The 26,034-nt window shown below is 44.7% G+C and overlaps 1 protein-coding gene across 3 annotated transcripts in view; it reads left to right on the top strand.

Moving 5' to 3' along the window:
- The window catches only part of LOC141147312 (protein mono-ADP-ribosyltransferase PARP14-like), a 50,189-nt gene extending 32,368 nt beyond the window's left edge, over positions 1-17,821 (top strand). For all 3 annotated transcript variants that reach the window (XM_073634528.1, XM_073634527.1, XM_073634526.1), the window contains 4 exons: positions 6,791-7,366; positions 8,534-8,676; positions 10,937-11,111; positions 16,373-17,821. In XM_073634528.1, coding sequence (XP_073490629.1) covers positions 6,791-7,366; positions 8,534-8,676; positions 10,937-11,111; positions 16,373-16,653 — 1,175 coding nt within the window. In that variant the 3' untranslated portion in view covers positions 16,654-17,821. The remainder of the gene's footprint in view (positions 1-6,790; positions 7,367-8,533; positions 8,677-10,936; positions 11,112-16,372) is intronic.
- Positions 17,822-26,034: the final 8,213 nt, after the last annotated feature.

The raw sequence follows: 26,034 nt of genomic DNA, 5'->3' as shown, positions 1-26,034 counted from the left end.
CAATAAAAGTGTAATATCCCTTTAAATTTCGTACCTGGGGGGTGTCTATAGTATGCCTGTAAAGGGGTGCATGTTTCCCGTGTTTAGAACAGTCTGACAGCAAAATGACATTTCAAAGGAAAAAAAAGTAATTTAAAACTACTTGCTGCTATTAATGAATTGTCGGTCCGGCAATACACATAAAAGTTCATTGGTAAAAAGGGCATGCAATTTCCCCACAGGAGAACCCCGAACCAAAATTTTTTTTAAAAAATGACGTGGGGGTCCCCCTAAATTCCATACCAGGCCCTTCAGGTCTGGTATGGATATTAAGGGGAACCCCACGCCAAAATTTAAAAAAAAAATGGTGTGGGGTCCCCCCAAAAATCCATACCAGACCCTTATCCGAGCACGCAACCTGGCAGGCTGCAGGAAAAGAGGGGGGATGAGAGAGCGCCCCCCCTCCCTCCTGAACCGTACCAGGCCACATGCCCTCAACATTGGGAGGGTGCTTTGGGGTAGCGGCCCCCCAAAGCACCTTGTCCCCATGTTGATGAGGACAAGGGCCTCATCCCCACAACCCTTGGCCGGTGGTTGTGGGGGTCCGCGGGCGGGGGGCTTATTGGAATCTGGAAGCCCCCTTTAACAAGGGGACCCCCAGATCCCGGCCCCCCTGTGTGAAATGGTAATGGGGTACAAATGTACCCCTACCATTTCACAAAAAAGTGTCAAAAATGTTAAAAATGACAAGAGACAGTTTTTGACAATTCCTTTATTTGAAGTCTTCTTCCTTCCTTCCTTCCTTCTTCCTTTGGTTTCTTCCTCCATCTTCTTCTTCCTCTGGTTCTTCCTCCGATCCTCTGCTTCATGCTCCGGTGTTCTCGTCCGGCATCTTCCTCCACGGCGTTTACTTCCCCGCTTCGTTCTTGGGCTGCTCGGCATCCGTGGGAGGCTCCCGCTGTGTGACGCTTCTCTTCTTCTGACACTTCTTAAATAACGGAGGGCGAGGCCACCCGGTGACCCCGCCCCCTCTAACGCACGGGGACTTAATGGGGACTTCCCTATGGGTTTCCCCGTGACGTCAGAGGGGGCGGGGTCACCCGGTAACGTAACGGGTGAACCCGCCCCCTGTGTACATCCCTAGCATGGACCATAGGGTAAGTACATGGATTGAAAACTGGCTACAAGGGCATGTTCAGAGGGTGGTGATAAATGGGGAGTACTCGGAATGGTCGGGGGTGGGTAGTGGGGTCCCCCAGGGTTCTGTGCTGGGACCAATCCTGTTTAATTTGTTCATAAACGATCTGGAGGATGGGATAAACAGTTCAATCTCTGTATTTGCGGACAATACTAAGCTAAGCAGGGCAATAACTTCTCCGCAGGATGTGGAAACCTTGCAAGAAGATCTGAACAAATGAATGGGGGAGGGGCAACTACATGGCAAATGAGGTTCAATGTAGAAAAATGTAAAATAATGCATTTGGGTGGCAAAAATCTGAATGAAATCTATAGACTGGGGGGAGAACCTCTGGGGGGATCTAGGATGGAAAAGGACCTGGGGGTCCTAGTAGATGATAGACTCAGCAATGACATGCAATGCCAAGCTGCTGCTAACAAAGCAAACAGAATATTGGCATTAAAAAGGGGATCAACTCCAGAGATAAAACGATAATTCTCCCGCTCTACAAGACTCTGGTCCAGCCGCACCTGGAGTATGCTGTCCAGTTCTGGGCAGCAGTCCTCAGGAAGAATGTACTGGAAATGGAGCGAGTACAAAGAAGGGCAACAAAGCTAATAAAGGGTCTGGAGGATCTTAGTTATGAGGAAAGGTTGTGAGCTCTGAACTTATTCTCTCTGGAGAAGAGACGCTTGAGAGGGGATATGATTTCAATGTATAAATACTGGACTGGTGACCCCACAATATACAAATACCGGACTGGTGACCCCACAATATATAAATACCGGACTGGTGACCCCACAATATATAAATACTGGACTGGTGACCCCACAATATATAAATACTGGACTGGTGACCCCACCATATATAAATACCGGAATGGTGACCCCACAATATATAAATACCGGACTGGTGACCCCACAATATATAAATACCGGACTGGTGACCCCACAATATATAAATATTGGACTGGTGACCCCACAATATATAAATACCAGACTGGTGACCCCACAATAGGGAGAAAACTTTTTCGCAGAAGAGAGTTTAACAAGACTCGCGGCCACTCATTAAAATTAGAAGAAAAGAGGTTTAACTTTAAACTACGTAGAGGGTTCTTTACTCTTATGCCCTGTACACACGGTCAGATTTTCCGATGGAAAAAGTGCGATCGGATTGTATTGTCGGAAATTCTGATCGTGTGTAGGCTCCATCGGACTTTTTCCATTGGAATTTCCGACACACAAAGTTTGAGAGCAGGATATAAAATTTTCAGACAACAAAATCCGATCGTTTAAATTCCGATCGTGTGTATACAAATCCGACGCACAAAGTGCCACGCATGCTCAGAATAAATTGAAGAGACGAAAGGTATTGGCTACTGCCTCGTTTATAGTCCCGACGTACGTGTTTTACGTCACCGCGTTCAGAATGATCGGATTTTCCTACAACTTTGTGCGACCGTGTGTATGCAAGACAAGTTTGAGCCAACATCCGTCGGAAAAAATCCAATGGATTTTGTTGTCGGAATGTCCGATCAATGTCCGATCGTGTGTACAGGGCATTAGAGCGGCAAGGATGTGGAATTCCCTTCCACAGGCGGTGGTCTCAGCGGGGAGCATCGGTATTTTTAAGAAACTATTGGATAAGCACCAGAACGACCACAACATAAAGGGATATACAATGTAATACTGACACATAATCACACACATAGGTTGGACTTGATGGACTTGTATCTTTTTTCAACCTCACCTACTATGTAACTATGTAAGTGTACCTCATTCTGAAGTTCAAAAGTTGGGAGGTATGCTGACACTGATATTCAACTCTGAATACAAATCTATTACAATGATAGATTGTTTACAAAGCCAACACGTTTTGGGGGCTGTAACTCCACCTCCTTCATCAGGGCTTAAAGAAGAGATCTTATGAGCAATGAAAACTGCTGGTCTAATGATTAAATACTTATCTCTGAATACTGAAAGATGGTGCAGTAAATCTCTTTTTTATCTCTGCTATTACTGCCTGTCAGCTCTTCCCCTGCTAGAAGCCCGATTTGTGGGGGTTTCCTAATTGGTAGATCAAGCAGAGCTCTGTTTCTCCCGCCCCCTCTGCTGTGACTATGTATTTTAGGCACACCTGTTGAACACATTGATTTCATCAACATCATCACAGGTTTTGTCTGCTCTTTTGCTCCTCCCCCCCATTGCTGTCACCATGCATCTTGTCAGTCTTTATTATTGATTGAATGTGCTCCATCGCTCACATCCCATCTATTTTCACCATGAATTTTGGGTGTAGCTGTTGGATGTGCTGACGCAATCTATTTTGCTTCTGCCCCCCACCGCTGTCACAGCCCATCTCAGGCACGCCTTTTGGTCGCTTTGATATCAACATCATTTATCTTGTCTGCTCTGTTGCCCTTGCCCACTTTGCTATCACCATGCATGTCTTGGGTGTATCTGTTGGGCACACTGATGTCATCATCTCTGATCTTGTCTGCTCTGTTGCTCCTGCACCCTCTGCTATCAGCTAGCCTGAGGGTAGAGGTTTTCCATGAAATTGCTTTAACATGCCCCCTCCCTCCTCTGCATGCATTTTGATGGTGCTGGTCTCGGGTAAGTTCCGGGTGGCAGAGAAATGGGCTGTCAATCAATGCTAATTAGTTATTCATCTTCTACAGAGCAGTGTGGTAAAACAGCGGTAGGGGGAGGAGGGGCGTGCTGTCCATCATACTTGATACACAGCATCTATCAAAATGGGATAGAGTGAGACATGCACGTTGCCCCCCTAAGGGGAAGGATGAAGAGAAGATATATTATAAGACTTCCTCTTTAAAAGAATAAAACAAAGATATAGTGTATGTGGAGTCAGTAATGAGCTTGAATCAACTGCTAACTTCCAACACTCCAACTATATACTGATTATTGAGTCCGCATACACTATCTTTGCTGCATTCTCTTTGGCACTGATAAAGGAGATCCACCCCTGAAACGTGTTGTTTTTTTTTTTTGCAAACAAGTAATTATTTGAATAAAAGTGTATTTGGAATTGAATATCACGGTGTGCCGCTTAAATTCTAAGCTCACTTATCCCTATCATAACCCAAAGTGATCATGGAAGCCCTTCCGCGTGCAGAAGATGTCAGACCAATATTCCGATTCCTTATATGGAGATTGAGGGGGGGTTTTTTGGGACTTTAAATGAGGCACAATTAAGTGCCTCCATCCCGGTAATTGGTATATATGAAAAGGGAATTTGGGACTTTAAATGAAGCGCTTGGGTAGTGGAGATAAAATAGTACCATATTTAAATAGTATTATGAAAATGTTTTATTGGTTTTGATAAGTAACAATCAATAAGGGAGTAATCATTTCATATACAGTAAAAAATGTTTTCATTTCATATATGTATAGGAAAAATGCACATAACATAGACATGGTAGAAAGATATATACACATATAACAGCATATGGTTTGAAGTTGGAAATAGAGTAACATAGTATTAATAACAGGTACATGCCTGGTACCGATAGGTGCATCCACATGGTATATGTACATTTATTAAATGGAAAAGATTCATAGCGTTGGAAAGAGCAGATGGTCAAAATGAGTATGATTCCATATAGGATATGGCTGGGACATCAAAAAAAATAGCTTGACGCGTTTCGTGGGTGTTTCCCCACTCATCAGGAGCTGATGTAACCAAAATTCATATTCATACTCATTTTGACCGTCTGCTCTTTCCAACGCTATGAATCTTTTCCATTTAATAAATGTACATATACCATGTGGATGCACTTATCGGTACCAGGCATGTACCTGTTATTAATACTATGTTACTCTATTTCCAACTTCAAACCATATGCTGTTATATGTGTATATATCTTTCTACCATGTCTATGTTATGTGCATTTTTCCTATACATACCGGTATATGAAATGAAAACATTTTTTACTGTATATGAAATGATTACTCCCTTATTGACTGTTACTTATCATAACCAATAAAACATTTTCATAATACTATTTAAATATGGTACTATTTTATCTCCACTACCCAAGCGCTTCATTTAAAGTCCCAAATTCCCTTTTCATATATACCGATTCCTTATATGTAGCACTACCGCCGCGGGAGCCGCTGGTAACTGACTCTCTTACTTCTGCAGAGCCAGGGAACACACATTCACTGCTTGCATCCAAACACAAGAAGTCAGTCCCTTGACTTTGTTTTTATGTTTTATTAGGGGTAACAACTTGGATGGGTGAAGGGATATATGGGAAAAACCAGGGACAACTTCCTTCCTATGTACAAAAGTCTTGAACTGTCCTCCTTTTCGGACACTTGACAGTCTCTTGAAAAAAAATGCAAAAGCCTCTAATTAAGCACTCTCATGCTGCGTACACACGATCGGAATTTTGGCCCGCAAAAGACCGATGAGAGTTTTTTGGCGGAAAATGCGACCGTGTGTACGCTCCATCGGATTTTTGCTGGCCGAATTCCAGCCAGCAAAAGATTGAGAGCATGTTCTCAATTTTTCAGTCAGAAAAAGTTCCTATCCAAAAATGCGATCGTCTGTGGCAATTCCGACACGCAAAATTTCTACGCATGCTCGAAAACAATTCGACGCATGCTCGGAAGCATTGAACTTCATTTTCTCGGCTCGTCGTAGTGTTGTACGTCACCGCGTTCTTGATGGTCGTAAGTTCAGCGAGTGTGTTCAGTGTGTATGCAAGGCAAACTTGAGCGGAATTCCGTCGGAAAAGCCATCATATCTTTTTCCGACGAGAAGTCCGATCGTGTGTACGCGGCATTAGTCTCTTAGAAAGTAGCACAGTGTATTGTAGGCTGCATACAGGAGTATCTCCAACTCCAATGTAGATAGTGATCCCAGCTCTACTGACCGCACAAACTACCTGCCCACCTGGCTGCTATTGAAGATCTCCCAGGGCAAGGGAAAGAAAAGATTTAAGCACAGCACTGTCCTCCAGAAAGGCATGCTACATGTGGCAGTCGTTCCCCTTGTAAGTCCCTCACTGTGATGAGGTACTCCCACTGTCTGCCTTGCTTCTGCTGCTTCTTAGGTAAGATCCCTTTCAAACCACACTGCTATCAGGATCCTCCCTAACCAGCCCGAGCTTCAACCTTAGAACCCCCCCCCCCCATAGCAGGTGTTCTCCTCAAGGGCCACCAACAGTCTCCTCATCACTCCATCTTCCACCCAACTCCCCTGCCAGCATGATTCATTCATATTTAAGGGCTGGCTCAGCCACCATGCCAGACCCACTGCCTAGGGATTGGCCAAACTCCCCAAAGTATGCAGATCAGCCCTCCTGGCCTCCGCCCTCCAGATTCTAGAAATATTTTCAAACTTCCAGAACCAGGGGGAGGCACCAGAGACCTGCCTGTATGAGTCACCCCAGCCTGACCTGCAATAATCTCTTGACCCAGATTCAAGACTCATTTCGCCTTTGAGCCAATGCATTTGCCTGCACTATTCTTGCTACTTACAAAACATCTTCACAGTTCCTCAGCCATGTTACCCAAACGTGGTCTACATTCCGTTTATAAACTTTTGGTTCACAATTTATATTTCCACTTTCAGAGCAGTTTGTGACACCATTCTTTTTTGTCCCAGAGCCAGTTCAGAAGCTTGTCACCTTTCAGTTGATGGACGGCATTGAGCCTGTGGTGTTCAGCTTGTGTGCCGAAGATAAAAGTAATGTGGACAGGACGAAGGCTTGGCTACTGCAGCTGATTGACAGTGAGCAGGCAGAGAAGGTGATCACAGAGGAATGTATCTCCGAATTAGAAGAAGCCGAGGTGCAAAAGATCTCCGACCTCCAGAAAAAGTTTCAGGTCTCCGTCATTTACAAACCACCCGACCCCTCTATCCGGATTGTGGGCCTCAGCCGGGACGTCCTACCTGTGTCCGGGGAGATTGAAATGATTATAAACCGGGTAAAAGACAGAAAGAACAGAGAGCGGGCAGCAGAGCTCACCGGGAAACTGGTGGAATGGAGATATGACAATGGAGGAACTATGGTTCCCTTCGAAAAGATGACAAATCTGGAGTTGGAAGAGGCAAAAAATGACAACAAGGTCCAGATCACAATCCAGATCCGAGGAAACCAATACACTGTCAGTTTACAAGGAGAAACAGCCACAGACAAGCAAGGAAACCAAATTCAGATCCAACGTGTTGTGAAACATGGTAATATGACTTTTATTGGTAATTCAATCAATGTATTATATAAACTAAAAACAACAGCTGGCAATGCAGGGAAGAGTATTTGCAGTAAAGACAGCTGTAGCATTACTTCCACAGGAGATACTGGATTGTCATGGGCTCTCCTACCCTTCCCATAGCTACACCCAATGGTACACCATGGGCGATAGTTAAGTTAAATTTAGTCAATTCCGTTTTTATGAAGTTTATTTGCTCAACAACTTGTGGAGAGAGGGTTGGTGGTACAGAATAACGAAAAATGCCAAAATAGCCCAGGCCATCTTATTTCAGCAACACAATTGTATGGTGTATTGGACGGTGGCTATAATTTTTCTAAGTTGCAGCCTCCCAGTAATATCAAAGTTAATGGTGACTCTATTGTTTCAACCTCCCAGTAACAAATTAATTCTTTAAGAGCAGCTATTGGTGATCCTAAGTATTACCCTCCCTATGACACTAGACACTTTAGAAGTGGCTATTGGTGGTTTTAATATTTTAGCAGCAGACTCTCAATAGGAATTGATCCTATGACCATATGCAAGCACTTACAGGTACTTTGAGAGGTTGAGTAATGAGGTCTCCATGTAATGACCATCCAGCAGTAGCTTACCCCAAGCTCTCTTGGATTTCTTTCTGCATAGCAGACTCCTCTGAAAATGCTCCAACAAGCAGCCATCTTCCTGAGCCTCCCGATCCTAACACAGGCTCAATAAACTCAATGGCAGCAAAATGTCTCATCATCCATCATTTCTGGTGACACATCTGCCTGTCTATGACTAGTTACCAATTCCTACATTGCATAGACATGGAGGGAAAATGACAGTCTAAAAATAGACCATCTTGGATAAGGTAGACAATCTGCTTCTCTGGTACGATTTGGTGGATTTATGGCTTCTAGAGAACAGAGACCTGAGTGTATGAGGGGAAACTCAGAATTATCACTGATGTAAATGTACAATATATACTGTATGTAAAGCGCTGCATAAATTGACAGCGCTATATAAGTGCCTGTAATTTAAAAAATAAATAATAAAATAATAATTATCTTCTCTACATAGAACTATTCTTATTGGCTGCCATGTCAATGCTTTCACCAAGGTTTTACTTGTCTGGTTTCTCTTCGGGTCCTGACTGCACTCTTTATCTTTTTAGAGGGGGACACTCACGGATTACCGTCACACTGGAAGCCGATGGGTAAGAATCTTGTGATGGAAGTGGATGTTGCTCAGGGAACTCCTGAATACTCCGCAGTACAGCAGAAATTCCAGAAAAGCTGTGCAAACACAATACTGAAGGTAATGTCTCTGATATATTGTGATGAAAGATGTCAGATGTCAGTGATAGAATTCTGGGGGACAGTGATGGTGTTCTGCTTATATAGTGTAGGGTCTCAACATACCAGCATTGCACTGGAGACTGGTGTTGAGTATGTGTCATGGTGTAGATGGATCTTCCCGGTCACACCATTGTCGGATGGTGCAAGATAAATTCTCAGGTAGAGGCTCCTCTGGTGACTTCTGATACAGGCTGGACAGATGCAAAGTTCTGATCTCGTAGAAGCTTGCCAAAGGTCCAGAAAGGCAACAACAAAGAGGTGTAAGGATGCAGGACCTTTCAGTCATGTCTCATGGCAACAGTAGAAAACATTACAACAGAATGTCAGGCTGTATGGTCAGATAGCCAAGTAATAAAAGTTTGGCTCTGGATTCCAAAGCTTAGTCAAAGAGTATCTATGATCAGGCAAAGAGCGCAAGGTAAAGTTTGTAGTCTAGTCCAGCAGGTGACATCAAAACAGCAGAAAGGGCAAACAAACAGACTGCTCTAGAATGAAGTATCCACAAGATGATGTACAGTATAATCAGGGTTTAAGTTCAGGTTTGGTTGACAGTATGGAGCAAATAACTGGGTGCTCCAATTACAGAATAATGACCGGCACTATGGAATGGTCAGACATTAACCTTCAATAGAATATTCCACCCATAACATCATGTTAGAGCTGTTTGATACTTGACCTCAAAATGTACGTGTGACAGCACTGGACCAGTCTGCAGTCTGGTATCCCTGAAGATGATCTGGGATGTGTTGTCCTTCAAAGTGGCCAATGAAGGAAAGACGTGGGGGAGCCTTGTTAGGGTCTCAGCTGCTGCCTCTCTGGTAGCAACCGAAAGGCGCTCCTCAAGATAGATTCAGATGGGTGTAGAGGCAGGTCATCAAATTTGAGGTATTGGAAAAAAGGGTATAAATACCACAGCACTGACAGCCTGAATAAATATAATAAAGTGCAACTGTAGTGTATACAAAATTAAGTGCAAAATTAATCCAAAAAAAGTATATATATACCAAGCATGTAGCCAGTGAAAGCTTAAAAACATGTGCAAATATGTATAAACTTCAAGTTAGAAGGTTCCTTTCACAGGAAAATCAATATTAAGCATGTGACCAGTGAATGTCTAAAAAAGACGTGCACATAAACATATAGCAGTTCTCAGTTGATAAGTTCCTTTCCAAAGTTCCCTTTAAAAGTGCTGCTGTGCTAAAAAACACTTATGATGCTGTAAACAGGTGAATACGGGGTCCCCCCCCCATTATGTTTGAACTCACCAGATCCAATGGGCCCCCAAGCAGTACTGTGTTGCAAGTCAGGTAGGCTTAGTATGGTGAGCGGGGTGATGAAAACGCCAACTCCTGGGTGCGATCCTTCCTGGGGTGTCTTCAGGCACAAACATCTGGAGAAAGAGCTGCATAGTAAAGTACGTCTTGTTTAATTCATTAAAATCAATCTTTACAGAGTTCCAATCATAAAATCAATCTTTACAAGGTTCCAAGGTGGAGGGCAAACAGATGAACATCAATTACCAGTCCATTAATCAATAGGTTCTCTCACAACCTAACTCCAATTGAACGGGCATCGGACGTGATGTCACCGCGGTGCCGTAAGCTGCGTCTGACGCTGCATTTCTCCCTTCCCACAGGGCGTTCTCAAAGACCGCGGTGACATCACATCCGATGTCCATTCAATTGCAGTTAGGTTGTGAGCGCAGGGGATTGTTTTTTCAAATTTGAGGTATTGTTAAAGATATTTACTGAAATGAACAGTCCACAGGTGATAAATAGAGCCAAAAGCGTTGGCTGTGATGGTTGGTATGGTTGACCAAGAAGCAGAGTTCGAGTACAACAGGAACCTTTTAAGTGCTGTAAAATGACTGAGAACTGACATGCTGGTTCTCCATCATTTTACAGCGCCTAAAGGGCTCCTATCTTGTTCAACCAGGTCAGTCCCGACCACACCAACCATCACAGCCCTGACGAAGGAGGAGGCATTTTCCCCCGAAGCACGTTGTCTCTACTCATCACCTGTGGATTGTGAATTTCAATGAATATTTTTAATAACCTCAGCTGTGATGACCTTACTTATTGAGCATCCCTGTACACTCATCTGAATGATACTTGTCATTATATTCTTCATAGAACAGGTCCTCTCCTGTGTAATAGTTGGAATATTGCAGTTTATTGGTAGAACATTGTATACATCTGAGCCTTTGTATGTCCTCCCAGATTCTACGTGTACAGAACAGAGATCTCTGGCCCAACTACCAGATAAAGAAGCAGAACATCGACTCCAAGAATGGTTCCACCACCAATGAGAAAGAGCTTTTCCATGGGACTGACTTTGACTCCATCCAACATGTCAATCACAACGGGTTCAACCGGAGCTACGCAGGAAGAAATGGTGAGAGATTTTAGGGGAAAAAAACAGCTTAATAGCCAACACTGTAATGATTAAAAAAAAAGATCTGAATGTGTATGTAAATGGAGAGAATATAAGGGGCCATTGATACCTGTAAGAAATAAGATGGTAGATTGATGATCTAGGGAGTGGACGATTGCCTTTGGGGATCAGAAAGGAAAAAAATCAAAAGTGCTCATTTTAGAGGCTTATATGCAAGTTTTTGCCCGAAAAAGTGTTTGCGGACCTGGGTCCTGCCCCAGGGGACATGTATCAATGCAAAAAAAGTTTTAAAAACTGACTTTTTTTCGGGAGCAGTGATTTTGCCTGGGGGGTGTCCTTAGTATGCCTGTAAAGTGGCACAGTTTTCCCATGTTTAGAACAATACCACAGCAAAATGACATTTCTAATGGAAAAAAAAAGTCATTTAAAACTGATCGCAGCTGTAATGAATTGTCGGGTCCCGGCAATATAGATGAAAATCATTGAAAAACCGGTATGGGTCCCCCCCAGTCCATTACCAGGCCCTTTGGGTCTGGTATGGATATTAAAGGGAACTCCGCACCCAAATTAAAAAAAAAATTGTGGGGGCCCCCAGGCACTATTTACTCTGAACAGTACTATATATACTATAGGGCCGCCCTATATACTCTGCAGAAAATTGGGCCTTAGGTGTTGGTGGTACCAGAACACTGTAAGCCCTCACAGTTACTCTTGGTGAGTGCAGGAACGGGTCCTGCTGTGAAATACTATATCAAAAATTTTAATTACATGCCCCTGTTAAACAGGGGCAGAAAAATTGGGCCTTTGGTGGTGGTGGTGCCACAACACTGTAAGCCCTCACAGTTTCGCTTGTTGGGTGTAGTAACGGGCCCTGTGTTGAAATATTATTTTAAGAATTGTAATTACAGGCCCCTGTTAAATAGGGGCAGAAAAATTGGGCCTTGGGTGGTGGTGGTGGTGCCACAACACTGTAACCCCTCACAGATACTCTTGTTGGGCACAGGAACAGGCCCTGCTGTAAAATATTAGATCAAAAATTGTAATTGCATGCCCCTGTTAAACAGGGGCAGAAAAATTGGGCCTTGGGTGGTGGTGCCACAACACTGTAACCCCTCACAGATACTCTTGTTGGGCGCAGGAACGGGCCCTAGGTTAAAATATTAGATCAAAAATTGTAATTATATGCCCCTGTTAAACAGGGGCAGAAAAGTTGGGCCTTGGGTGGTGGTAGCGCCACAACACTGTAACCCCTCATAGATACTCTTGTTGGGCGCAGGAACGGGCCCTGCTTTGAAATATTATTTTAAGAATTGTAATTACAGGCCCCTGTTAAACAGGGGCAGAAAAATTGGGCCTTGGGTGGTGGTGCCACAACACTGTAATCCCTCACAGATACTCTTGTTGAGCGCAGGAACGAGCCCTGCTGTGAAATATTAGATCAAAAGTTGTAATTACATGCCCCTGTTAAACAGGGGCAGAAAAATTGGGTGGTGGTGGTGCCCTAAACCAAAAATATTGCTGGAAGCGAGCATCATCAAGATTGAGGAGGAATAGGATAGTCAGCATAGGCAGTCTTCAAGGGATCCCACATCCATAGAAATATAAATCAGTGACATCAGCATCAGGTGCATGATAGCTGCTGATCCAAGACTGATTCATTTTTATGAATGTGAGCATATCAACGGAGTCTGTGGACAGGCGCACTCCTGAAGATATTTTATCCTCTGCTCCCTCTGCAAAGGAAGGATGAGTTCTGCAACCTTACCCTTGTAACGTGGATCAAGAAGGGTTGCCAGCCAGTAATGATCCCTCTCCTTAATACCACAAATCCTAGGGTCCTTTTGCAGGCTTTGCAGAATCAGGGAGGCCATGCAGCGTAAGTTTACAGTGGCATTTGATTCTGAGTCCTCTGGGTCACTAAGGATCACATGATCCGTAACAACCTCCTCCCAGCCACGTACAACTCCTTGGGTTCCTGGGGACTGAAAACCATCCCTTGAAGACTGCTGCTGAGTGTTATTATCCACGTCCATGCTGACACAATCTTCCTCCTCCTCCTCCTCTTTATCCTGTGTGTTTGGTTGGCCCACAGGAATTCTATCTGGATAAAGGGGGCCTTGAGAGGTAAGGAAGTCCTCTTCCTCCCGCTGTTCTGCCTCAAGTACCCTGTCCATTATTCCACAGAGCGTGTGCGATCTTGCAGTGCCTTATGGGGCATTCCATGGCGCTCGAATTTGCCGCAAACGTCCCATAATGTTCACTCTTTGGCGAACAGGCGAACACCCGATGTTTGAGTCGAACGTGTGTTTGACCCGAACATCAAGCTTATCCCTAGTGGCCACCAGAGCTGCCTCTTCTATATACATACCATAACATTTCTCCACCAGGCTTTTGTTGCTGTCTGTGTCCCTGTTGGAGAGATTTCCTCTCACTTCCAGTCCTAATGAACCCTATCACTCCTAGACACATATGTTTTCACTAGATGAGGGAATTTTGGGAAATCTCCCCTTCAGAGACACAAACAGTACCAGAACCCTTTCAGTTTTCTTAAAACTTTGCAACTAATAACTCAAACGGACTATCAAAACCCTTGTGGTGCTCTTTTCTCTTTTTATTTAAAGACACTACCCCAAGGACCCAGCTTATGGCTGTGGCCCACTACAGCTGCATTTGTCAATCTGCCATCAATTTGCCATCTGGGTCCATCAGGGGTGCCACACTGTGTCCGGTATTTTCACACAGCATCATCTGTTTCCATGGTGCTGGTAAGCTAGTCAACTGCATCATAGAAACACATGAGGCTAATCCAGAGTGGGTGGCATTCAGGGCAGCCCCATCATTCAGAAGGGGTTGTTCTTCTGTTGTTCCCACACCCACACCACTGCTCCTCTGTGGTAAAAATCAGAAGGTAGGACTCTTATGGTAAAGGGGGACTGAGGATTCAGATGTGAAATAGAGAATTTGCATGCTCTGAAGTGAAAGGGTGGTGGGGACTGAGGACCGTCATATGAAAGAGGGGACTGAGCACTCAAATGTAAAGGGGGGGGGACTGAGGACTCTAAAGTGAAAAGCGAGAGGACAACTGTAGACTTTGATGAGAAAACTCAGATGTGAAAGGAATGGTGGGGGGGGGGGGGGGGGGCTTTTGATGTGACAGAGGACTCAAATGAGGATGGGGACTCCAATGTAAGGGGGGACCCCATTTTAGACTGGGGTACATTGAGATTTAGCATACCTTCATCTGGTGCCATGACTAGTAGACTGCCTGAATCCAATAAGGACTAATACATTCTACTGGTGTACCTACCTACAAGAGAGTCTACAGCAGTCTTTCTCAACCTTTTTATCATTAAGGAACCCTTGAAATAACTTTCCAGTCTCAGGGAAGCCCTGCTAATAATAACTAAATCCACATCTCCCAGTATACAGGTGCATCTCATAAAAATTAGAGTGTCATCAAAAAGTTAATTTATCAATTCGATTCAAAAAGTGAAACTGATATATTTTATTGAGTGATAGATTTCAAGCATTTTTCTTTTAATTTTGATGATTATGGCTTACAGCGAGTGAAAACCCAAAATTCAGTATCTCAGAAAATTAGAATATTATATAAGACCAATAAAAAAAAGGATTTTTAATACAGAAATGTTGGCTTAGTGAGAAGTCTGTCCATGTACAGTATAGGATGCACTCAATACTTGGTCGGAGCGCCTTTTGCATGAATTATGGCATCAATGCGGCGTAGCATGGAGGAGATCAGCCTGTGGCACTGCTGAGGTGTTATGGAAGCCCAGGTTGCTTTGATAGCGGCTTTCAGCTCATCTGCATTGTTGGGTCTGGTGTCTCTCATCTTTTTTCTTGAAAATCTCCCACAGATTCTCTATGGGGTTTAGGTCAGGCGGGTTTGCTGGCCAATCAATCACAGTGATCCCATGATCATGTGACCAGGTATTGGTAGTTTTGGAAGTGTGGGAGGTGCCAAATCCTGCTGGAAAGTGAAATCAGCATCTCCATAAAGCTGGTCAGCAGAGGGAAGCGTGAAGTGCTCTAGAATTTTCTTCTAGAGGACTGTGCTGACTTTGGACTTGATAAAACACAGTGGACCAACACCAGCAGATGACACGGCCCCCCAAATCATCACAAACTGTGGAAAATTTTGCATTTCATTTGGAAATCGCAGTCCCAGAGTCTGGAGGAAGAATGGAGAGGCACAGAATCCAAGTTGCATGAGGTCCAGTGTGAAGTTTCCACAGTCAGTGATGGTTGGGGAGTCATGTCATCTGCTGGATTTGGTTTATCAAGTCCAAAGTCAGCGCAGCCCTCTAGCAATTCTAGAGCACTTCATGCTTCCCTCTGCTGACCAGCTTTATGGAGATGCTGATTACATTTTCCAGCAGGACTTGGCACCTCCCACACTGCCAAAACTACCAATACCTGGTCACATGATCATGGGATCACTGTGCTTGATTGGCCAGCAAACCCGCCTGACCTAAACCCCATAGAGAGTCTGTGGGAGATTTTCTAGAGGACGATGAAAGACACCAGACCCAACAATGCAGATGAGCTGAAAGCCGCTATCAAAGCAACCTGGGCTTCCATAACACCTCAGCAGTGCCACAGGCTGATCTCCTCCATGCCACGCCGCATTGATGCCATAATTCATGCAAAAGGAGCCCCGACCAAGTATTGAGTGCATACTATACTGTCATGATCAATTAAAGCAAAAAAATGCTTGAAATATATCACTCTGCATGTAACACATCTATATAAAATATATCTGTTTCACTTTTTGAATTGAATTACTGAAATTTTTGAAGCTATTCTCATTCTATGAGATGCACCTTTTTAGCAGGATGGTCATTGGGATGAATGTCCCCCTTACAAATAGCAAAAAAGATCATCAGTGACAGTGGGAACTTATCTGAGAGGCAGAAAATTGCTCAATGCTCAAGGAGCCCCTAGGAACCTCTGGAGGAACCCATGAGAAAGGCTGGTCTAGACACAACCTAGTTACTGTATCAGGTAATAAAAGCCAGACAGAGATCTCACAACCCTTCCTCATGCCATTCAGAACTAAGCTGGGCTTTAATACCAAGAGCTAGGATCAAATAGAGTACAGCTGGCCTCTTCCTTATAACATCCGGTGTGTTATGTCTTAGTGTCGTCTTGTTTCACTCTCACCTCCAGACCTTCTCTCCTGCTGCACCTCTTCTCTGGAACTCTCCCATATTGACGTGTGACGTGTCTTTCTTTTCAAACAGGTACTGCTTATGGAAATGGAACGTATTTTGCAGTCAATGCAAATTATTCTGTAAACTACGCCAGACCTGGTGGAAATGGACAGAGACACATGTACCTGGCCCGTGTTCTCACCGGACTCTACTGTGCAGGAAATCAAGGGATAATAACACCTCCAGCCAAAAATACAGCCAACCCCACCGACCTTTATGACAGCGTGACGGATAACATCCAGAATCCTTCAATGTTTGTGATATTTAATGACATCCAGGCCTACCCCGAATATCACATCATCTTCCAGTGATGATATATGACTGTGTCCGGGGATAACACAAATCTCCGGGACAGAGACTCCTGAAAATCCCTGTATTTGTGTTACTTGGTGGGATCGGGATATAATATTGTCAGAGCGTGGCTCCATCACTTGTCTACAGCAGCCATAAAACACTGATAAATAATTCCAGAGGAAACAAGCACACAGGAACTCATCAGTGAAGGATCAGAGAGTGAGGAGGAGGGGAATGTCCTAGCCCCCCATTGTCTATATTCTCTGGGATCTGCATGGCTCATTGCTCCACAACTTCTCATGTGCTGCACTTATTCTCTGGGACTCTGATCTTTCCCCTCTAAGCCTCAGACAGGGGAGAGCCGGCTGCTTCTGGCTGGGGAGGGGGGGGTGGAGTGGAGACAATCAAAGTTGACCCCTATGGTATCACCAGTTGCATGTTTCCAATAATAGTGTATTATAGGTGACATGGTGGTTCAGCAGAACTTCATACTCCTTTGGGTACTGTGTGACTACACAGCACCAACTCCATGTTGCAATAATTATGGGAAAAACTGCACGAATGAGCCATGATGGTCCATCGACCTTCCATAGAATAGTCATGGCTGGGATTGTCTCTTAAATTAAAGCAATTACTTGAAATAATTAAGTTACTGGGAAGGGCTGGGCATGACCATGCTGTCTTGGTCCATGTTGGAACCAATGACAGAATATATGGAAGGTGGATGCTCCATTTGAAGAACTAGGCTGCAAGTTGAAGGGCAGGACCTTCAAGGTGATATTCTCTGAAATATTGCCTTTGCCATGCGGGGAGATTAGAGAACTGAATGCATGGGTAAATACCTGGTGTAAGAAGGAGGGACTTGGGTTTCTAGAGCACTGGGGTGACTTTTCATTGGGGTACATGATATGCTAAAGATGGTTTGCACCTAAATGGAAGGGGGTCTGCTGTGCTGGGGGAGAGGTTTACGGGAAGTCTGGAGGAGTATTTAAACTAGGATTGAGGGAGGAGGGTGAATTAGACTATAATGGGGCAGACAGGGGTCAGTCCCTATTGGTAGGTGGAATGAGGAGAGATGGGGGAGCGCTATGGCAGAGGATAAGAAGGTTTTTTATGTTACAACCAACCATTGGAAATTGTACTATTTGTACTAAATAAAAAATATGCAAAATACGTTTACAAAAAGTGACAATGAATTAAAGTGTTTGTTCACCAATGCCAGAAGTCTGCCAAGCAAAATAGAGGAGTTGGAAGCTCTGGTGCACGAGGAGAACTATGATCTAATTGGTATTGCTGAATCTTGGCTTCATTCTTCTCATGACTGGGCTATTAATATTCCCGGCTATGGTCTTTTTCTGAAAGACAGGGTAAAACGGAGGGGTGGTGGTGGCTGTCTCTATGTGAGATATGATCTCAAAGTGATTTTGAAAGAGGACCCAGTTGATGGAGATTGTGATGAGGCTGAAGCATTATGGGTGGAACTGTACATGGGTGTGCCTACTACAAAGGTTATCATTGGAGTTTGTTATAGACCTCCCAGTGGCAGTGAGGAGGTGGAGACTCAGCTCCTTGCACAGATGGAAAGGGCTGCAAGGGCTGGGACAGTGAAAATAATGAGGGATGGTAATTACCCGGAAATTGACCGGAGTAATGGCACTGCAGAAACAGCTAAAGGGCAAAAATGTATAAACCTATCACAGGACAATTTTATGGTGCAGTTTATAGAGGCCCTGTAGGGGTTAAATTCTACCACAGTTCTCCCTCTTACCTTTTAGCCTTGGCTACAGGGCCCCGGAAATCCCACCCAATCAGACACAGACACTGAAACTGAACTGAAGAGCAAAGACTTGGGACTTGTCCTGCGACTTGGGACTGCAAAGTCGCATGACAAGTCATACCCCATGATTTCCAATGAGTACCATTCATATCTGTGAGACTTCAAGTGGCACCGACTGACACCGACAGTACGTCCCTGTACTACTTTGGTCCGACTTTGATGCGAGTTACACAGGCATTCCCTGAAATTCCGTCAACATCGCGGCCCCAAAATCACGGCAAAAATTTCGCAAAAAAAAGTCGCAGTAGTGTGAAAGGGGCCTTAGAGTTTATAAAAAACTCCATTGATTTCCTGTCAGCCAATACATCTGTCTGGTACATATCTTCACATATATAAGATCCTCATATTGAGATTCACAATTAATAAAAGTTGACTGGTAAAAGTTCTATAACACTCTTTTAGGCTGGATTCACATCTTTGGCATTTTTAGTGCTTTTTTCATTTTGCAGATTTGCACTACAGAACATGTCCCATAGGATACCATGTTAAATGGACTGTAGTGCAAATCTGCAAAATGCTAAAAGCACTAAAAATGCCATAGAAGTGAATCCAGCCTTAAACTGATTTGCCTCAAATATTATTCATCATTATATTAAACAATTATTACCCTTCACAATCACCCTTTTGTCACAACAGTAACAATTATGAATCCTGTTTCCACTAGGCTTCATCCTATATTGCTTTCTTATAAATGCACTAGCCCATCTTTATAAGCATATACAGTATCTGACAAAAGTAAGTACACCCCTCGGTCACGTTTTTGTAAATATTTTCTTCTAATGCCGTGTACACACGACCGGACTTTACGGCATACTTGGTCCGGCGGACTGGAGTCCGTCAGATAATTCGATCGTGTGTGGGCTCCAGCGGACTTTTTTTTTCTCAAAAGTTTGACGGACCTAGAAATGAAACATGTTTCAAATCTGTCCGACGGACTCGAGTCCGGTCGAAAAGTCCGCTCGTCTGTATGTTAGTCCGAGGGACAAAAACCGACGCTAGGGCAGCTATTGGATATGAACTTCCTTGTTTTGGTCCGGTCGTACATCATCACGTACGAATCCGTCGGACTTTGGTTGATCGTGTGTAGGCAAGTCCGTTCATTCGGAAAGTCCGTCGTAAAGTCCATCGAAAAGTCCACCGGACAAAGTCTGCCGTAAAGTCCGCTCGTGTGTACGCGGCATATCTTTTCATGTGACAACACTGAAGAAATGACACTTGTCTACAATGTAAAGTAGTGAGTGTACAGCTTGTATAACAGTGTAAATTTGCTGTCCCCTCAAAATAACTCAACACACAGCCATTAATGTCTAAACCGCTGGCAACAAAAGTCAGTACACCCCTAAGTGAAAATCTCCAAATTGGGCCCAAAGTGCCAATATTTTGTGTGGCCACCATTATTTTCCAGCACTGCCTTTAGGCTCGGTTCACATGTAATGCCGATGCGGCTCACAGCAGGGGTCCTATGCATCCTGGTTCACCATTTCAGGTCTGATTTCAGCCCCAATTTTGGGCTGAAATCGGACCTGAAATGGACCAAAAGACACAGGGCTCCTGTGCAAATTTGCACTGGAGCCGCATCGGAGATATGTGAACCGGCTCCATAAAGAGCTAGTCACAATCTCCTGCTATTGCGAATTGGATGTGGGGATCTCGCATCTAATTCGCAATAGTGTGAACCCGGCCTAACCCTCTTGGGCATGGAGGTCACCAGAGCTTCACAGGTTGTCACTGGAGTCCTTTTCCCCTCCTCCATGATGACATCACAGAGCTGGTGGATGTTAGAGACCTTGCGCTCCTCCACCTTCCGTTTGAGGATGTCCCACAGATGATCAATAGGGTTTAGGTCTGGAGACATGCTTGGCCAGTCCATCACCTTTATCCTCAGCTTCTTTAGCAAGGCAGTGGTGGTCTTGGAGGTGTGTTTGGGGTGGTTATCATGTTGGAATAAAGCCCTGCGGTCCAGTCTCTGAAGGGAGGGGATCATGCTCTGCTTCAGTATGTCACAGTACATGTTGGCATTCATGGTTCCCTCAATGATCTGTAGCCCCCCAGTGCCGGCAGCACTCATGCAGCCCCAGACCATGACACTCCCACCACCATGCTTGACTGTAGACAAGACACACTTGTCTTTGTCCTCCTCACCTGGTTGCCCGCACACACGCTTGTCACCATCTGAACCAAATACGTTTATCTTGGTCTCATCAGACCACAGGACATGGTTCCAGTAATCCATGTCCTTAGTCTGCTTGTCTTCAGCAAACTGTTTGTGGTCTTTCTTGTGCATCATCTTTAGAAGAGGCTTCCTTCTGGGATGACAGCCATGCAGACCAATTTGATTCAGTGTGCGGCGTATGGTCTGAGCACTGACAGGCTGACCCCCCACCCCTACAACCTCTGCAGCAATGCTGGCAGCACTCATACGTCTATTTCCCAAAGACAACCTCTGGATATGACGCTGAGCACGTGACCTCAACTTCTTTGGTGGACCATGACTAGGCCTGTTCTGAGGGGAACCTGTCCTGTTATACCGCTGTATGGTCTTGGTCAGTTTCAGGGTCTTGGCAATCTTCTTATAGCCTAGGCCATCTTTATGTAGAGCAACAATTCTATTTTTCAGATCCTCAGAGAGTTCTTTGCCATGAGGTGCCATGATAAACTTCCAGTGACCAGTATGAGAGAGCGAGAGCGATAACACCAAATTTAACACACCTGATCCCCATTCACACCTGAGCCCTTGTAACACTAACGAGTCACATGACACCGGGGAGGGAAAATGGCTAATTGGGCCCAATGTCGACATTTTCACTTAGGGGTGTACTGACTTTTGTTGCCAGCAGTTTAGACATTAATGGCTGTGTGTTGAGTTATTTTGAGGGGACAGCAAATTTACACTGTTATACAAGCTGTACACTCACTACTTTACATTGTAGCAAAGTGTCATTTCTTCAGTGTTGTCACATGAAAAGATAGAAGAAAAGATTTACACAAATGTCACTGAGGGGTGTACTTACTTTTGTGAGATACTGTATATATATATATATATATATATATACACTACGCACTCTTTTTTTAACAAATAAAGTGCAACATTTATTGTAAAGTGCCGGTTTACGAGGACACAACCCAAATTCACATGCATTAAACAAATATAGAACAGATGTAACAACAAAATAATTTAACCTGTATGCTTTAGTAACAAAAAAAACACCACAGTGTGTGATAATGGTTCCCTCACAGGGAATTTCTAAAAGAAGTTGCAATGACTGGAGTTGCAGGCTCCAATATGTGGGGCCCCTCCTGCCCCAAGGTGTCCGCACACATGTTGGTCTGTGCAGAGGAGTGAGGTCAGGAGTGCTGAGTGTGTTGGCTCGGGGCCCCTCTCCTCTGGCTTCCTGTATTGATTGTGCAAAGTGGGGCCCAGGCCCCAGGCCGCTCACTCCTCAGTGCCCTTCAATGCAGCCTCACCAGTGCCCATCAATGCAGCCTTACCAGTGCCCTTCAATGCAGCCTTACCAGTGCCCTTCAATGCAGCCTTACCAGTGCCCATCAATGCAGCCTTACCAGTGCCCTTCAATGCAGCCTTACCAGTGCCCATCAATGCAGCCTTACCAGTGCCCTTCAATGCAGCCTTACCAGTGACCAGCAAATGCAGCCTGTAATGACACCACAATTATGAAAGGGGTTAAAGCCGTTTAAGACATTCCATTTCCGAACACAAAGGCAGCTACCGAACACTCCGATCAGCCGAACCAAGAACCCATACAAATAATTCTCCACAATTGCTGGCTATATTCCCACAGGGAGATTCCCTCACTTCCTGTTCTGGTGACATCAAGACAGAAAGTGAGGGGAAATCTCATGCAATGATATAACCCTATTAGATGTTCTAGTTATGTATCATACTAAAGTATATATAAAGCAAGCACTTTTTTTTCCACATTTTGGCCAAATTATGATTTTTTTTCTCTATCTGTGTCCCACGGGTTGCAGAAAAAAAAAATGCTTGATTCCCCCATTAACACAGACAGTGTTGATGGGGGAACCCCTGCTGTGGAGCCATTGTATTCTCCTTGTGGGGCGTGGGAACACCGCCCCTGCCAGGAGAACACAGTAATTATTGCTAGTGGCTACTAGAGCTGCTAGCGATAATTGTATGTAAAATCTGACAGGCTGGTCGTACTCAAGTTAATCGATCGATTAACTTGGGTACATTCAGCCTGTCCATATATAGAAGAGCATCATAGAAGAGCAGTAGGCCCTTATCAGGTTCAGCATGGCTGGTGGTGTGTGCCATAGCCTCTACTGGTATACAATACCTGATGGTACAAAAAGAACAGGGAAAAAGAGGTATATCATGTAGCCTTTCCCTGTTCTTTTTGTACCGTCAGGTATTGTATACCAGTAGAGGCTATGGCACACACCACCAGCAATGCTGAACCTGATAAGGGCCTACTGCTCTTCTATGACGCTGTATACTTCAGTTTCAATAGCTGGACGGTCTCTCCTTTAATACAAGATACACATGGGCCCCTGCTTTAGATATATTTTGGAAGATGTAAAATAGTAGGTATTTTAGCTTAACTAATGTTTAATGATATATATACTACTAGCTACACCATACATTTTGTGCTAGAGCTTTTTGTATTTTTTCTACTTTTCCATACTTCAAAATAAATACCCTATATTTTCTACTACGGGGATTTTGTACATGAGGCCTACCAAATCAAAAGTACTTTTTCATTACCATTTTGCTGTTCTCTCAGTTTCTTCCTTGGATGGTTGAGCACATGCTTTTTAATATAACATGTTCTAATGCGTTCACGTAACATTTCTGTTTTAATTGGAATATATCTCATTTCAGACAGTGAGACTTGCTTTCTGTTTCTCTTTTGTTACGCCTTTGAACCTTGATCATGTCCTGAAGAAGCCTCACGGCGAAATGTGTAGATGCACAAGGGCTCACTGTGCTGACTTTATCAGTTTTCATGTTTTTATCTCTTTTTCAACATTGTGTTTGCATAATGTATTTTTTCTAATAAATTATATATTTTTTCACTTCTCCATTGTTTCCATGCCTAAAAAGTCAGATTTTTGGCTACTTAAGTAGTATCCTCCTCTTTGTTCCTAAACGTTCGAATGTGGCATTGGTAGTGCTTCTTTCCCCTATTTTCTCAATGTTACACATTCCCCTTTATTATTTTTCTTGTCTCAGTCCTCACCCAACATTTATTCCTAGTAATTAGGGATGAGCTTCGAGTTCGAGTCGAACTCATGTTCTACTCGAACATTGGCTGTTCGCAAGTTCGCCGAACAGCGAACAATTTGGGGTGTTCGCGGCAAATTCGAATGCCGCGGAACACCCTTTAAAAGTCTATGGGAGAAATCAAAAGTGCTAATTTTAAAGGCTTATATGCAAGTTATTGTCATAAAAAGTGTTTGGGGACCCGGGTCCTGCCCCAGGGGACATGGATCAATGCAAAAAAAAGTTTTAAAAACGGACGTTTTTTCAGGAGCAGTGATTTTAATAATACTTAAAGTCAAACAATAAAAGTGTAATATCCCTTTAAATTTCGTACCTGGGGGGTGTCTATAGTATGCCTGTAAAGGGGCGCATGTTTCCCGTGTTTAGAACAGTCTGACAGCAAAATGACATTTGGAAGGAAAAAACTCATTTAAAACTACCGCGGCTATTGCATTGCCGACAATACACATAGAAGTTCATTGATAAAAACGGCATGGGAATTCCCCACAGGGCAACCCCGAACCAAAATAAAAAAAAAAAAATGATGTGGGGGTCCCCCTAAATTCCATACAAGGCCCTTCAGGTCTGGTATGGATATTAAGGGGAACCCCAGCCAAAATTAAAAAAAAAAATTGACGTGGGGTTCCCCCTAAATTCCATACCAGACCCTTCAGGTCTGGTATGGATTTTAAGGGGAACCCCGCGCCAAAAAAAAAAAAAAAAAACGGCATGGGGTCCCCCTAAAAATCCATACCAGACCCTTATCCGAGCACGCAACCTGGCAGGCCGCAGGAAAAGAGGGGGGGACGAGAGTGCGGCCCCCCCCCCCCCCTGAACCGTACCAGGCCACATGCCCTCAACATTGGGAGGGTGCTTTGGGGTAGCCCCCCAAAACACCTTGTCCCCATGTTGATGAGGACAAGGGCCTCATCCTCACAACCGTGGCCGGTGGTTGTGGGGGTCTGCGGGCGGGGGGCTTATCGGAATCTGGAAGCCCCCTTTAACAAGGGGACCCCCAGATCCCGGCCCCCCCCCTGTGTGAAATGGTAAGGGGGTACTTACCCCTACCATTTCACTAAAAAACTGTCAAAAATGTTAAAAATGACAAGAGACAGTTTTTGACAATTCCTTTATTTAAATGCTTCTTCTTTCTTCCTTCATCTTCTTCTTCTTCTGGTTCTTCTGGCTCTTCTGGTTCTTCCTCCGGCGTTCTCGTCCAGCATCTTCTCCGCGGCGTCTTCTATCTTCTTCTCCTCGGGCCGCTCCGCACCCATGGCATGAGGGGGGAGGCTCCCGCTCTTCTCTTCATCTTCTTCTCTTCTTCATCTTCTTCTTCATCTTCTTCTTCATCTTCTTCTTCTTCTTCTTCTTCTTCCTTCTTCTCTTCTTCCTTTCTTCTCCGGGCCGCTCCGCAGCCATGCTGTGGCATGGAGGGAGGCTCCCGCTGTGTGACGGCGTCTCTTCGTCTGACGGTTCTTAAATAACGGGGGGCGGGGCCATCCGGTGACCCCGCCCCCCTCTGACGCACGGTGACTTGAGGGACTTCCCTGTGACGTCACGGGGAATGCCACAGGGAAGTCCCGTCATGTCACCGTGCGTCAGAGGGGGGCGGGGTCACCGGGTGGCCCCGCCCCCCGTTATTTAAGAACCGTCAGACGAAGAGACGCCGTCACACAGCGGGAGCCTCCCTCCATGCCACAGCATGGCTGCGGAGCGGCCCGGAGAAGACAGGAAGAAGAGAAGAAGGAAGAAGAAGAAGAAGATGAAGAAGAAGATGAAGAAGAGAAGAAGATGAAGAGAAGAGCGGGAGCCTCCCCCCTCATGCCATGGGTGCGGAGCGGCCCGAGGAGAAGAAGATAGAAGACGCCGCGGAGAAGATGCTGGACGAGAACGCCGGAGGAAGAACCAGAAGAGCCAGAAGAACCAGAAGAAGAAGAAGATGAAGGAAGAAAGAAGAAAGAAGAAGCATTTAAATAAAGGAATTGTCAAAAACTGTCTCTTGTCATTTTTAACATTTTTGACAGTTTTTTAGTGAAATGGTAGGGGTAAGTACCCCCTTACCATTTCACACAGGGGGGGGGCCGGGATCTGGGGGTCCCCTTGTTAAAGGGGGCTTCCAGATTCCGATAAGCCCCCCGCCCGCAGACCCCCACAACCACCGGCCAGGGTTGTGGGGATGAGGCCCTTGTCTTCATCAACATGGGGACAAGGTGTTTTGGGGGGCTACCCCAAAGCACCCTCCCAATGTTGAGGGCATGTGGCCTGGTACGGTTCAGGAGGGGGGGGGGCTGCACTCTCGTCCCCCCCTCTTTTCCTGCG

The sequence above is a fragment of the Aquarana catesbeiana genome, linkage group LG06 (assembly GCF_042186555.1).
Source record: "Aquarana catesbeiana isolate 2022-GZ linkage group LG06, ASM4218655v1, whole genome shotgun sequence".
NCBI classification, from domain to species: domain Eukaryota; kingdom Metazoa; phylum Chordata; class Amphibia; order Anura; family Ranidae; genus Aquarana; species Aquarana catesbeiana.
This window is presented reverse-complemented; position numbering and strand designations above follow the sequence as displayed.